We start from the raw sequence: 15,229 nt of genomic DNA, 5'->3' as shown, positions 1-15,229 counted from the left end.
CAACCCACACCATTTCTGGAGAAGTAAGGGCAGCTGAAAGACATTTTGCCTCTTCTCAGATTAGAGGTCTTAGGAAATAGGCATGGTGAATTCATCCCCAGTTGCTCACTCACTAGGCAAGTCTCAGGTGACCAAGCAGACCAGGACCTTCCCCACCTTTCTCAAGGAGTAATGCTGTGCTCGGGGAGTGGAGGACGAGGAGAGAAGAAAGGGAAGGGAGAAACATAAAGTAAGATCAAGGACAGGAGAGGACCCTGTAGAGAACCAAAGCCTGGGTCACACAGGGGACACAAGACATGGAGTAAGGCTTTTACATAATATTCCTACAACCTTGACAATGACCTCTCTGGCTCTGCTTTTATCATTACTCTTTTTAAGCAGGAATCTTAGTGCAGCCTGCACCAAGTCACACAGCATAAAGGTCAGAAAGAGTACCATGCCCCTGGGCCTCCAGGACTCAGCAGCCTCTATGTCCTGAATGGCTGTTGGTAAGGACTGAGCTAAAGTCCAGAGTTAAGCCATCTCTCCTGTCGGGCCTTTAAGCACCCTTGCAATACAAAGTGGCTGGAGTACAGAGAGGAAGGGGTTAGACCCCTTGTTCTCCCAGACTTGCTCAGCTTACCTCACACAAGGAAATCACAAGGCCAACTAGGAACAGAGTCCTCAGTTTCCCCTTGTATCTATTCCCCTCCTCTTCAGGTCAGCACAGTCTGCAGGGGAACCAAGCTGAACAGACTCTGGGCAGCCTGCCTCTACCCCCACCCTTTGGGCCAGCAGCACCAAGGTGACCCTGCGTGGCAATGTTACAACATGGGTTGGCTGCTTTCCTGCCTTTCTGCCAAGGAACCTGGAGGCAGGGAGCTATCCATACACCAAAAAGTCTAGTGAACTTCACAGGGTAATTGTTCATGGTCAGCGCCTGCCTCGCCTGGCCGGGCCTTCACATTGCATTTGCTGAGGCCAGCAAGCAGCTCAGATGTGCTCTGACAGCCGGTATGCTATATTCCAGGGTCCATGCCTCGCCACACCCACACGCCTAGCCCCACCTACATGCCTAGCTCTGCCTTGGGAGGACCTCTATGGAACTAGTCCTCAAAGATGAATCTGTCAGCCAGCAATTACTCACTGAGCACATACTCTATACCCAGCCCTGGCCTAGTCACCGGAGACACAGAGAGGAACCAGACTTCATCTCTGTGATCCAGATGGCCATGTGTGGAAGGAAACACACATGGATTCAATTTCAACTGAGATAAGTGATTTCCCAAGTGCCAAGGAACCTCAAGGCAAGAGACTGACTGCTGGGCTTCTCAGAAGTGATAACTGAGTTGAATCTTCCAGGGCAGGGAATATGTCAATGAAGATGACTGAGGGACATTTCAGACAGAAGGCAGGCCATAGGGCAAGGCCCAAAGCTAGGGCAGTGCCTAGCTTCTTCAGCATAAGAGGAGTAGTAAGCAGCAGTTGCCCAGTTTCATGGGAGATCACCAGGAAAGGGGGGTAGGAGTCAAACTGCAAACAAGCCAAGTGCAAAGCACCTGTCCACCAGTGGAAAGCAAAGGACTTCACAAATGATGCCACAAAGTATGGAACTAAGTCCAAGGTCATTGTCAGTGTGGCACAAATACTTATAAAGCTTTCTCTTCCACTGCTACTCCACATGTTTGCTTAGCTCCAGCCCCCACACACACCAAAAGCATGCTGCCCTCCCTGCCGAGAAAGCATTCTCTTCTCCTCCTATCCATATCCCACCTTCCTTGAATGCCCAGGTCAAGACTCAAATCCTCACCATACCTAGCCTCACCCCCCTTGACCTCTCTCTTCTCTAAGCGCCCTGGGAGCCACTACCTTGACCCCTGGTGTGTTCTCTTTTCTCTGAGCTTCCTCTGACTGGTAGCATGAAGCTCCTGAGGCTGCTCCAGGACTGCTGCCCTTAGATCAGAATGATTTATGGAGGTGAGTCTCCCTAGTGCACTGGGAGACTAGGATCCCTCTAGAGCAGGGATACTCTGCTAGGAAAGTACAGTTTTCTAAGTGATTTGTTCTCTTCCAGGGCTCACTATCCTAGCCACACAAGGTCCTTGTCGGTCCATAGCCTCAGCATCAGCTCCCCAGATGTTTGATGCTACATGAGTTCCAGTCTCTGCCCTCATGTCCAAAGGGAACTGGACTCTAGATTCCATGGCTCTTCCTCACATGAACCAGGCTCTCCTGGAGCAAGGCAGGAACAAAGCCAACTTAAATGAACTCTGCCTCCCAACCAGAGTGATATATCAGGGCCAGTCAGGAGGGTCAGAGGCCACATTCATGATAACAACAAAGGAGAATACTTTCCCAGAGGCTCAGCTAGCGCCACGTCTCTCCTACAGACAAGGCAGCTCTGCCCACAGACTCAGCTCTGAGCAAGAGCCCCCAAAAATCTCCTCAATTGGGACTTCTCTGCATGTCTGGGGGACACCAACTAGGGCAGTGTCATAATCTGCCCAGCTGTCTGGTCCCCAAGCAGCTCTCCACTGTCAGAAATAACCACATTTCAGTGCATATTAGCTAAGGAAAAGGAAGAGGTTAAGAAAAGAGAAGAACAAAAAGAAAAAGAAGGAGAAGAGATATAAGAAAAGAAAGCAAAGGACAGGAGCTCTGAGGCACAAGAGCACCAGGGGAAGCACCCAGTTGGGGCTCAGACACAGTACCTTTTTCAGATTAATCCACTGCTTGAAGTAATCCGCCACCGGCAAGCCCAAGTACTGGCACTGGCCTGGGAGCCTACAAAAAAAGGGAAGAGAGAACAAGTTGGGCGCATCCATGTCCCAGGTATGAAGTCTTAAGACAGGAAGTCCAACAGAGCCTACGAGACAAACAGACCTCAAAAGATCAATCCATTAGCCATGAGTCCCACCCCACCAAAGAATGGGACCCCACCTCCAGCACCATGGACACCGGGCTCCAGCTCTAGCCCTCAGATCCAAGTGTGAGAGCCCAAAAACTCTTTTCGAAATAACAGCAGCAGGCCACTATTTTCTAGTGGCTTACAGTATGCCAAGCACCTTATATTTTCACATTTCATCTTCAATGCAATGTTGAGACATAGGTACTGTTGTCTACATTTTACAGACTAGAAAATGAGATTTAGAGAGGTTACCCAAGGTCCCACAGCTAAAATATGATAGTGCCAAGAACTGAACCCAGTTCTGTCTGACTCCAAAGCCTATGTTCTTTCTATGCACTGGTTTGTTGTTTTGCTACAGCAGAGAGGCAGACAGACAAGACCGGAGGAGAGAAAGACAGAGCATATGATTTAGAGATAGATGAGCAGGGGTTTCAGCTCACATTTAAGCCTCTGGCTAGAGGTTTGTGTCATATAGAGAAGAAGCCAGGCAGAAGGACAAGAAGAGGTCAGAATTTAAATCAAGGGTCTGTTCTTGTTTTTTTTCTTTAAATTAGAATTTATCAACTATCTCCCCCTCTAGTTGGTGATGCTGTTTTACTCAGACAAATCCACTCAATCAAACACGCATTGATGCTTAACAAGGGTCAGGAACTTAGGAGTCAAAAAGCAAGATGTAACTCTTGCCCAGAAAGGGCTCAGTTTGTTCAGAGGTACGGGCAATGAAAGAAAGACAAAAACAGCCTTAAGTTGGAGCGTGGGGGTATATGCAAGGATGGAGGAAGACAATACTGGAAATAGCAGACCGGAAAGATCATAGTCTTATTCCTAAGAGAAGAGCTTTGTCACAGGCAATGGAGAGCCTCTGATGAGTTGTGATTTACCAAGACTGTTCTAGAGGCAGCAAAAATAATAGACTAAAAGAGCAGGGTAGGAGCCAGGAGAGAGAAACAGTAGTGGTAAAGGTGGTGATCAAGGAACAGACATTAAGATGTAAAGGAGGCCCCGGTGACTAAATAAAACGTGGGACCCAGTGAGAAAACAGTAGAGCTCTGCTTGCTAGCTTCATGCTGCCCACTAAGATGGATCCAAAGAAGGAAGCAGTGGCATGGAGAGCCTATGTGACATCTGGAGCATGCCAGCATTTGGTCAATTTTATTACTGTTTTTAAATGCTCTACCTGTAGCATACCCACTTTCTGCCCAAACTTGGGGGGGAACTGCTCCCCTGCCCCATCTTTAGTATGCCACTAGAAGGAAGCATGAGGTTGGGAATGCAGTTGTAGATATATGCCTGACACACAATAAGCACTCGATGTCTGCTGAGTTTGAGGTGCCTAGGAGATACTTGGCAGTGAAATGGTGTCTCAGAGGCAACTGGATATCCAGTTTTGAAGAGAGGTCTGGAATAAGAATACAGATTGTCAAATCATTAATATAATTATTAATGTAATCATTCACATAACCTAAGTAAAATTAAAGCCAGGAGAGTAAATCAGATCACCTGGGAACAGTATAGAGTGAGGTGAGCAGAGGGCCCAGGCTAATGCCTTGCAAGTTTTATTGAGCTAAAATGAAACCAGGTTACCTCCATCAGACCATCATCACACACAAGGACCTCACTTCATGAAGCGGCCAGATCTAATTTTGGACTTGATTCTTAGAACATCCTTCCTTAAATGCTAAAGTCTGTCTCCCTGTAACATCTACCCATGGGTCCAAAGTATGTCTTTAGAAAATACAGAGAAAAAGACTTCCATCTTTTCCTCACAGAACCCTTCCAAGATCTGAGAGTCTAGAAAGCTTCCATGAGAGTCCCCTTCTCCAACCCACATACCCTTATCAACTTTAAGAGTTCCTCAGGAGACAATATGCCATCAGTCAGGACTTACCCAACCTATCCCCATTGCCAAAGGGCAAGGCCCCAGACCTTTCTCAGAGTATTAGACACCTAAAGTCAGACACGCTCTTTTGACCTCACTTCATATTACCTGTGGTCAATCTAAACTGTGATAAAAGCGTGCTTCCCCTTTCTGGAATATATAGAACTGATTTTTGAGTTTGAAATGTAAGTCATTAGTGTCAACTGCCATAGAGTGGTCAAGCAAGATGACAGTTGGGAAAAACCCAATGGATTTAGTAACGAGAAGGTCACAAATAATCTTCGTGAAAGGGGGATCAGTGGGCTGAGTGTGGGAGGCGGAAGGCAACCTGCGAAGTGTGGAAAGAGTGAGAGATAAGACAGTGGAGATAACAAGTGCAAAATCCTTTTCTAGAAAGTTTGGCTACAAGAATCCAGTTGAGATGACTGATTCCACTCCAGAAAGTTCAAGACAGTCCAGCCTTCCCTCCATTATCCTTCAAATATTTGACAGATACTAATAGAAAATTGATCCCCTTGTTTCAGGCAGTGTATCGTAAGGATTTACTTTTATAAGACCCAAGATATCTCACCTGAAGAAAAGGTTACTCTCAAACATCCAAGTGGCACAGTGACATTAACTACAACTGGTCAGTTTCCCGGAACGGAAATTCTGGCTGAGGTCAAGATGATGAAGGGGTATCCAGACAGATGTGCCCATGTGGGATGAAGGACCAAGAACATGAGGAAATAAGGCAAGGTTTTTAAGGATGAAAGGTAGCCTTAGGAGCTAGAATGTGGTTGCCTAAAAAGCAGAACTGTAATCTGACAATAATTCTATTTCCTTCAATCTTTCTTTCATGTTCTTTATCCTTGGTATTTGTGAAAATCCTTGCTGAACTCAGCTATTTTAGAAAAATCACATTAAGGTCTATGAGTGAAGGGGGCCACCAGAAGCAGCAGAATCTACAAAGGGAATAAGTCAGGGGGATTGGCCAGCAAAAGGCAGGGAGCCTCAATCTTATTCTCCCCTAGCCAACTGCAGCACTCTCTTTTAGTTGACACAGGCCAGCAGTCCTTTTGGCTCTGGCTAGCCCTGGGAGAATAAGGGGCTCTGTCTTTAGCAGAATTTTAAGGGAAGACACAGCTGTAGACATTTCCACTGTCTAGGAAGGGTCTAGGTCAGTAGGATCATACCTATCCTTCTCAGAGGAAGACCTATCCCAGAGGGGCCACACTGAGGACAGACCAGACTGTCAGGTTGGATACTCAGCTTGAGATATGGCTCAGCCCCAGTCCTGAGTGTCATTCTGAATTCCATGTCTGACTGATGCACATGGGGGTTAGGCATTATAACTCTCACTCAGGGGCTCTAGCGACTTGCAGGTACACACGCAGTTTGCAGATTCACTCGCAGGCATTCAGGTTGCTGAGTAGTCCTCTGGGTGGTCCTAGCCCTATGACTCCAAGATACAAGCCATACAAATGTGGCAAGGCCCAGCCCCATCTTCATGAGAGACATAGGACCAATGCCAGAATTTGAGCTCGCAGGTGCCTCATGGGAAGACAGCTACATATCTCTATCACACACCCTACCCCAGCTTAGAGAGGATCAAGACAGGAAATCTGTGAGGAAGGTGGGTTACAGTGGTCATCATCCCTTACACAAAAGAGGAAACTGAGGCTCAGAGAAGAAAAGGATTTGCTCAAACAACAAGCCAAGGGTCGTACTAGAAATGGAACCTAAAGCTTCTCACTGTACAGGCATAAGCTGTATAGATACACTCAGGGTTCTCTACAGTCCCTGGGAAGGCAAAGCCTGGGGCCTTAGAGAAGCAAGTAGCATAGTGGTCACTGCTCAAGGCCACGCCTGGGTTCAAGGTTCTTAAGTGCCTAAGGTCAGTGGGTATCAGTGGGTACATGGTTCCACCAAACTATCAGAAAAAAAAAGTGCCCCAGGGACAAACGGTCTGAATGCTGTACATTCCTACCAGATCTTGATTCCAAGAAAAGAGCCACTGGCAGTGGGCCCTGGACTAGCCTGCGGGCATGAATGTGCAGGCAGGTTTATGGTGCCCAGGTCTCCATGCAGCTGGATTCACTGGGCACAAAGCTCCCCAACTGCCCAAACATCATCTGGTCATGCTTATTACTGCTGCCCAATGAAATTTTATGCACCGAGTCCACAGGTGTGATTTCCCCTTCTTTATGAGGGCCGGAATGACATCACTGATGGCCAATAGAAAAGAGCCAATTATGTCCAGGCCATAAAAAGGAATGAGATTTTTTTCAACCAAATCAAAAGTTCCTTCAGTTTCATGAATGCAAGAGGCCCCTTTAAGGAAGGGTCCCCCAATCCTGCCTGTGGGCTCAAGGGACATGATTGCTTTCCAAAGACTAGGGGTCTAAGGCCAGAAAGGTGGTCCACCCTTGGCATTTATCATGTGACCTTGCTATCACCACATTAGCCCCTCAGGGTCACCAGAACAGATGAACAAACCCTACCCTCAGACCTTAGCCAGATCCTCTCTACTCCATCCAGGGGAAAATTAGAAGAGACAAGATACTCAAGTTCCTTTATTACTCCTTTTGAATAACAGAAAAGAAAGCAAAGAGCATTCCCTCCGCTTAGAAAGAAGAGAACAATATAGAGGAAACGGGGGTGTAAGAAACTGCCCCTCACCCCCATAAGCACACAGCACAAAGCAAAAGGAGCCAGCCTTCCCCACCCCACCCCTCATTCAGCTCTACCACCTGCAACTGAGCCACACTGGCTCGGCCCGAGACAGCCCTGATGGCAAACAGGTGTGGCTAGCCCGGCGCCAGCCAAGGCAGGGGAGTAGCTCATTAGGGGAACACCCCCGTCGCTAATGGGTATGGCCACGGTGAAGCTATTGTGAGCAGGAGCTCAGCTTTGAAGATTAGGTGAGGCAGACGTGGGGGGAGAGCTGCTAGGCTGAGGCAAGGAAAGCTGCACATCCATGGAGGTCTGCCAGACAGAATGGCAGACAGGCCAACAGCTAGGACCAGCAAAAGAGCAGGCACCATGCTGGAAAAGGTGATGGACACTCTGCCTTCCAAGCTTTCATCTCTTCAAGACTTAGGGGCAAACCCAACTCAGGGAGACGCATGTCATTCTCACTTTTAGCAGACTCAAAAATTTGAAGAGGAAGGGGACCGGCAGACTCTGGAGGCCTCCTTGGCTCCTTTCTCCCTCTCAAGAAAGGCTGTGGTACCTGGATCTTGGAGTGATGTGGGCTGGCAGTCCTGGTGCCTGCCATCTCCAGGACAGGTACATACTATTTGCCTGCAGGAGCAAACTACTGTATTCCATGTGATATGCAGAAATGAGGGAGTGTGGAGAGGCTCTGTCTTCTTCAAAGTCATCACTGGACCATGGAGGCACAGAAGGCCCAGGTTTGGGGAGCAGTGGGCCAGTAGAAGCCAACCAACCAGCCAGCTGGAAGATCCTACCACAGGGATACCTGTGAGGGGTGGGTGGGCTTGCTTCCATGCAGAGTTGCCACACTTGCTCATTCCAATACACTCTCAAAGAACGCTGTCGCGAGCAACCCTGCAGCTCATAACTGCCACGATTTCCTATGCTTCCCTCCAAGTCTTGAGCCTCAGGAAAGGGCCCATTCCCACTGGATCCCAGTCAGGGAGTCCTATCTAGTCAGAGCCTCCACAGGCAGCACGATGTGAGTCTGTGTCCAGCACGTTCAGGCTACTCCAGCCGAGGCAGCACGTAGCTGGGGACACAGCTCTTTGTCTCTCCTGTTTCCGTTCCCCCACCCAGAGGAGATAAACAGACCCTGGGTGATAAACGGCCCGCCTTTCACGATCACTTTTCCTCAAGTTGAGGAGAGTAGCTAGTGATGGATGGGCTGGAATTTGGTTATCAGGAAGGGCTGTCAGCCAGAGGTGCCTATCTCCTCCCCCACTACGCAGGGCATCATTACACTGTGGCATCGAGGTAAAATATGACCAAGGGGAGGGAAGGAAGAAAGAGGGGAAGGCTGAGCTTACACACGGAGCAAATTGAGCAACAATGAGAGCAGGCACGAGGCTGGGACGTTAGTTATCTGCCCGTGACACCTTTTATCTCTGCACAAATTGGTCCTTCCTCCCCCACCGCATCCTCTTATACAAACAGAGGCAGACACAATGTGTCACCACTGCAACAGCATAGCAATTTAACCCGAATTAGTGAGGGGGTCAAGCTAGGAAATAGGGGTTTCTCATTTCAACAGGTTCCTTAGTCTCAGCTCTGAACTACCACATTGAGCGAAGGAGGGTAGAGAGAAGGCAGACTCATAATTGAATTCACTCACTTGGCCACTGCTGATGTATAAAAAATTAATGCATGAGCCTCCTACTTATCAAAGCTGGTTAGTATCTATCTCACCTGCGAGATGCACCATATCAGAAGACACAGCATGGGCCCGCCCCAGGCAGGCCTAGCACTCAGTGCCTTTAGCCAGGATAGGAATCAGCAAGAACAGGAAGAGAAAAGCACTGCCCAAGGACATCAGCCCCAAGACATAAACCCCTGCTAGAAGCCTACAGGACAAAGTGCTGGGGAGGGCTGGGGATACTATAGGAGCAGATCGCATCAAAGGTAGTCCTTGACAGTTCAAGAATACACTTCAGCCTACACAGAAAAAAGGCATCCTGGCTCTACCTCCAACAGAAGAGGTCCAGGTTGTTCTGTGAATAACCCCTCAGACAGACAGTCCCACACTGCTGCGCCTGAAACTGAGGATGCCAATGGCAGCACTGATGGCACTGACAGGGCAAAAGAACAGGGAGGAGAGGAGCCTGGCCTTTTCCCCAGTGACCTCGCCTACTGCAGGACCTGGAGTGACAGATGGAGAAGGCATCTTGGGACTCATTCTCCCCATCAATGAGCCCTGACGGTGGGGCATGCGGCTCAACCCCTGCCCAGTACCACGGCTCCACTACACTAAGATAACCTGGTCAAATGACCACGTGTCCTGGGGTAAGTGACTTCACCTCCATGCCCTGCTCTGTGAGGGTTAAAGGAGCCAACCAAGGGAAACATGCTTTACAAATAAGGCCTCATAGAAGGGATTCTAGCTATAAGGAGATCGATTAAGATCAAACCTGCAGCCGGGCGCGGTGGCTCAAGCCTGTAATCCCAGCACTTTGGGAGGCCGAGACGGGCGGATCACAAGGTCAGGAGATCGAGACCATCCTGGCTAACACGGTGAAACCCCGTCTCTACTAAAAATACAAAAAATTAGCCAGGCGTGTTGGTGGGCGCCTGTTGTCCCAACTACTCGGGAGGCTGAGGCAGGAGAATGGCAGGAACCCGGGAGGCGAAGCTTGCAGTGAGCTGAGATCGCGCCACTGCACTCCAGCCTGGGTGGCAGAGCGAGACTCCGTCTCAAAAAAAAAAAAAAAAAAAAAAAAAAAAAAAAAAAAAAGATCAAACCTGCAATGGCCTTTGGAGATGCTTCCAGGCCACCTGCATTGACAAGACAGTGCCTTAGTCAGGAAAAGGATACTGGAGAAGGCTTGCTGGGGGTGACAGGAAAAGGGAAAGTTCCAGAACCACTCTATAGCTGCAAAACGAATTCCAAGAAGCTTGGGCTGAGGGGAGGAGTTATGAGTAGAGGAAGCACCTTGGGACTCATTCTCCAAATCCAAAGATTCAGCACACAAATACCAAGGAACAAAAGCCAAGACCCCAGACCAGACACAAAATGAGAGAGCTTTCTACCTCAACCAATCACTTCATATTCAGGAGTATCACTGAGACCCAGGACCCTCAGACAGAGGCTAATGGAACTTGATTTCTCTCTTGAGAGAGCTTCCAGGCCCACCTAGAAGATAACCATAGCAGACACAGAACGGTCACTGTAGGAGTGACTACTGAGAAGTGGCCATCTCACTTCTGCTGGTGGGAGGGCAATGTCGAGGGTACTCAGAGACTCAGCTGCAATTCCCCAGGCTCAAGCAAGTGCGCATGCATGCACACATGCGATCCCTCCATTCTCCGCTGCCGGCCCACAGCCCTGGGGGGAATGCACTGCTGACTTATCAGCCCACTTTGCCCCCACACTTGCCCCCATCCTCTGGGACGGCTGCAGGTTACAATTCCAACCACAGGCTTCAGAAAGATGATACACTTGCTGGAGCCTGCGAAGGGTCAGGAGAGAGTACTGTTTGAAATACCAGCATGACAGCTGGCTCCTTGTCTGTCTCTTCCTCCCCAACCCCCTCCCCAAACTTGTCATGGTACAAGAACTCTATAAGCAGCCCATCAGCTTTAAATATCAGTGTGCGTGAAGCAGGAGCACGAGAGCGAGGGAGCGGGAAGCCGACAGCGAGCGCCTCTGTCGCCACTGCCTGTCAGGGAACACTAATGAATTTCACCACCAGCAGCCAGGCTTCAGATGGGGGTGAGCTGGGGGGTTTTCTAGGTAGAACTCTGGCAATATTAAAACATATTTTCCCAAAGAGCTGTTAATAAATGTCATTGCAGAGCTGAGAACTACGGCCTACCACCAGGACTTCAAGGGCAGAAAGGCATGGAGCAAGCCCCACTGTCCTCTCAAACACGGACGAGAGTGCAAGTATGAGGCTGGAGGCAGCCGGTTGAGCCCCACAGTGAGGCTGGGTGACCTTGGCAAGCCTCTCACTTCGTCTTGCCACCGTTACCCTCACTCATCTCATCAAGGCCTTGGGATGCCTTGTTGAGAGGACTAGGATAAGAAGGAAAGGCCTGAGGCAGGGAGAGATGACCAGCTGTGCCTTCCTGGCCAGACTTACCACCCACCCCACCTCAACCAACTTCAGCTCACTCACTTCACAGTGAGGCCCCACAGCAAGGGGTTACAGGCCATGCTTCCAGACTCAGGTGAGGTGGGGTAAGAAACTCTGGCACCAGTCCTAACAGGAAGCTACATTTCCCCCACAGATGTCAGGAGCCAGAGCTCCTTATTATTTTACAGATAAAGAAATGGAGTGAGAGTGGGAATGTGACTTTCCCAAGACCCTACAACTAGAAAGCAGTAAAGCCAGGAATGGAAACCAGGTCTCGTCATTCTATAAGCCCTGTTCTTTCCACAATGCCACACAGCTTCTTTGAGGCAGGGCTGATCACCTCACTGTCTCCTGTGTGTCCTCTACCCCCGGGCTCTGCCCTTCCCCTCCATTACCCCCTACTGGTACACATGCACCTCTGGCCTGGCATGGGCCACAGCTGCCATGTAGCACTGGGCTGGGCTCCAGGCCAGGGTGAACCCAGCTGGGCAGAGAAAGCCCTGGGAATGAGCCAGGCCATCACCTGGGAGTCTCTACAGCTCACAGGACATGGCTGCAGGCATAAGCCCTCCCTCGGGTGCCCTCTGCACAGCTCTGAGCAGGAGTGTCTGATCTGGCAGCGACCTGCTGTGCAGGGGGCAAATGACATTTAATTTCCTCTTGGTTTCCCTATAGTACAGACGAAAGGCCGTCACCTGCGTCTGGGTCTGGCGGCACAGCTGGAAGTGTTCCCAGACATGCTGCTCTGGAGAGTTCCCAACAGAAACCAGAACACAGGCGGTGCAGAGGGATGCCCCATGGTCCAGGTTGCTGGTGTTCCCAAGGAAAGCCAGCTTCAAATCCCTAGTGCCAAAGTTGCTCAAAGTCTCCAAAAGGCACTGTATGTGCACATAGCGCCTCCCTGCTCCATGGCTCTTTAGCCTATCTGCCAACTATCTCTCATTTCTTCCCTATGGAGACCACATGAAGCATACAAGTGCCACAAACACCCCGTGGAACCATATGACAAGCACCTCCCCAGTGCCACAAATAGTCCTTAAAATTCTATAACTTGTATCTCCCCAGCCCCTCTCTAGGGAAACAATAAGACAAGTGCCTCTCCAGTGTCCTTTCCACGGCAACTCATCAGGGAAAGGCACAGTGCCCCACCTGTCATGACTGTAGAAGTGCTGGAACTGCCACCAGGGCCTGGCCTGAGCTCTCTTTCCCAGACGGAATGTCAGAAGCCCCAGTAGGGAGTGGGTATGGAGAGGAGGCTGAGCAAGTGGTGGGAGGTTTCCAGGACACTTTGGTCAGTGCCTCAGCTAATGAGCTATTCTCTTTTTGGTCAGGGAAACCAGGAGCTCCTTAGCAGATTGAGCTGTCTCTAAGACACCTTGCTCATCCCACTACAGTCTTCCCCTGGCCTGTGGCCATCTTGACCCTATGCCTGAGCTGCCATTGTGTGGCCTACGATGCCCTCTGGAGGCTCCGCAGAGAGGCATCCTCCTAGTGTTCAGGATCTGGGATGCAGTCTAACCTCCACTCTCAAATAGGTACTCAAGACACAGCTGTGCCCTTAACCCTCTAGCTGGTCTCCTCTGCCCTGATTCCAGCTCCCCTGACTCCTTCAAGAGGTATAGGCACTTTCCTATAAAGAGTAAGACTTCTAGATGGGCATTAGAATAAGCTAGTGATTTTTAAAGTGTGTTCCATGGAGTCCTAGGGTTCTAAGGAGGAACATCAGGCTACTTCATGGACCCGGGGAAGAGGAGGAAGAATGGGAGAGGAAGAATGGGCTGGGCTTTTCCCCATCTTCAACCAGATTCACGCTGGGCTTTAAAATTCTGTTCAAAAGAAAACAAAGTTTAGTGCTAAAAAAAAATACTACCATTCCATCTCTCTACAGTGCTCCTCTGGGTTCTCACAGCATTTCTTTTGTGCCTTTATTGTAGTGTCTTCATACTCTACCTTACTTACCCTATTATTAGGTATATGTGTACTGGTCTTTCTGTCCTGATCATTTGGCAGTCCCCATAGTCCCCAGCACAGTACTTACAGGGTCCAGAGCAGCTCTCAACAGGTGCTGACTTTAGGCTGCTACAGGAATGCCAGCACTTCCGGGATATGCTGGGGTCAGCACCTTAAATGGTAATTTCCAACAGGATTCCTTGGGAGGGAAGAGCTGCAGTGGAGGGTAACTGGTATTTACTGAAAGGTCCTTGTGAAGATGTATAGCACATGCCACTCTTAAATCAACGAATGGGACACATCTGCTACCATGAGCAATCATCTAAATCAACTTCCAGGGGACCAAACAGACTTTTGCATTTGGCCAATCTTTGGGAGAAATGCAACAAATTTCAACAGGAAATATCACTCATTAGAAGCTTCCAAACCCTGTGTGTGGGACCATGGGAACACAGGATGATGTTCATCAGAGGAGCATTCACGGGTGTGTCCCCTGGCTTCCTATAGCCTGTAGAGGAGTCACTAGTCCCATGTTTCTGGTTATAGGACTGAGAATGGGCAAAGCCCCTTGGCCCCATCAACCAAGCCTACTGCCTGGGCCTCCTTCTCCAGCTAGGTTTAGGGAGGGGGCCGGGAAAGCAGGGGACTGTGCTCCTCCTAGCTAAAGCCACTTGTTAATAGGCCTTAGATTCCTTTATCCCTGGGGAAAGGAAGGTAGCAATGAGCTCTCTTCTCCACCCCCCTCCACCATGCCTCCCAGCAGGGCCAGGGAGGACAGCCATTAGTGTGTGCCTCAGCAGACAATGGGGAGGAGAAGTCTCCAGAGCAAAGGACAACTGCAGCAATTAGAATGCAGGGAGGTTCAGAAGCTATTTAACTGGGTGACCCCTGAGGTCGCTGCATCTGACTCCCATCCCTGGATAAATATTGTATGAGAGGGGAGGGGGTAAGCGAGGGAGCCGGAATGCTGCTCCTCCTTCCACTCCTTTCCCCACCCCATGCGCTGCCTCCAGCCACATACACCAGGAACATTATTTACAGTCCTGACAGTCAGAGCAATCACTCTGCTAACCAAGAGGGAATGGACAAAGTCGACTTACCAAAAATTGACTATGGCAATTGAAGAAGAAACCAGAGCTGAGCCAACACAGATGCAAGGCTCCCTCCACAATCTGGGTCCAGCCGAAGCAAATATTCTGTCACCCCAAAACCCCAAACTACTGGCAGGTGAGGCTGGTCTCAATGGCAGGGAGTAAATCAGAAAAATAGAGCATCCTTCCACCTTTCGGGGGCCCCATAGTGAAAAATCCCTGGCTCTCATCACTACCTAGGTGCTCCTTGGCAAAAATGGGAGTCCTAGCTACCTGCCCAGAGGAAGCCAAACCAGCTACATGCCACTTGTCCAGCTTGCCCCTTAGCTGACCTAGTCGGGTAAGGCCAAGAGCAAGAAAGTCAGATATCGCAGGAAGGGGTCAGGGTGGGGGAAGAAGAGAGTGTTTGAGAGCAGGCTGTGCCTCAGCCCCCATATGCACCGCTCCTCCAGTCCTGCTCTAATGCACCCTGACATGCCTCTGAAGACAGAGAGCTGTTTGCAGTCAGCACCGTGATTTGTTAGTAATTATTTCCATGGTGTCACATTGCTGTCACTCTGTTAACAAAGAGACAGGCTGCCTCAGGCTGCCTGCGAGAAAGAATCGCAGAGAAAAAGGCCTGTCAGGCTCCCGGGATTCTCTGGGCTGGCTG

At 49.7% G+C, this 15,229-nt stretch overlaps 1 protein-coding gene across 13 annotated transcripts in view; it reads right to left on the bottom strand.

The window, feature by feature from the left end:
• ERI3 (ERI1 exoribonuclease family member 3) overlaps positions 1–15,229 on the bottom strand; it is a 134,788-nt gene that overhangs the window by 61,616 nt on the left and 57,943 nt on the right. For all 13 annotated transcript variants that reach the window (XM_037998498.2, XM_073007378.1, XM_037998535.2 and 10 more), the window contains one exon: positions 2,691–2,763. In XM_037998498.2, the coding sequence (XP_037854426.1) occupies positions 2,691–2,763 (73 nt within the window). The remainder of the gene's footprint in view (positions 1–2,690; positions 2,764–15,229) is intronic.

Source organism: Chlorocebus sabaeus, chromosome 20 (genome assembly GCF_047675955.1).
Source record: "Chlorocebus sabaeus isolate Y175 chromosome 20, mChlSab1.0.hap1, whole genome shotgun sequence".
NCBI lineage: Eukaryota > Metazoa > Chordata > Mammalia > Primates > Cercopithecidae > Chlorocebus > Chlorocebus sabaeus.
Note: the sequence above shows the minus strand (reverse complement) of the source record. Positions and strands in the feature narration are given on the sequence as shown.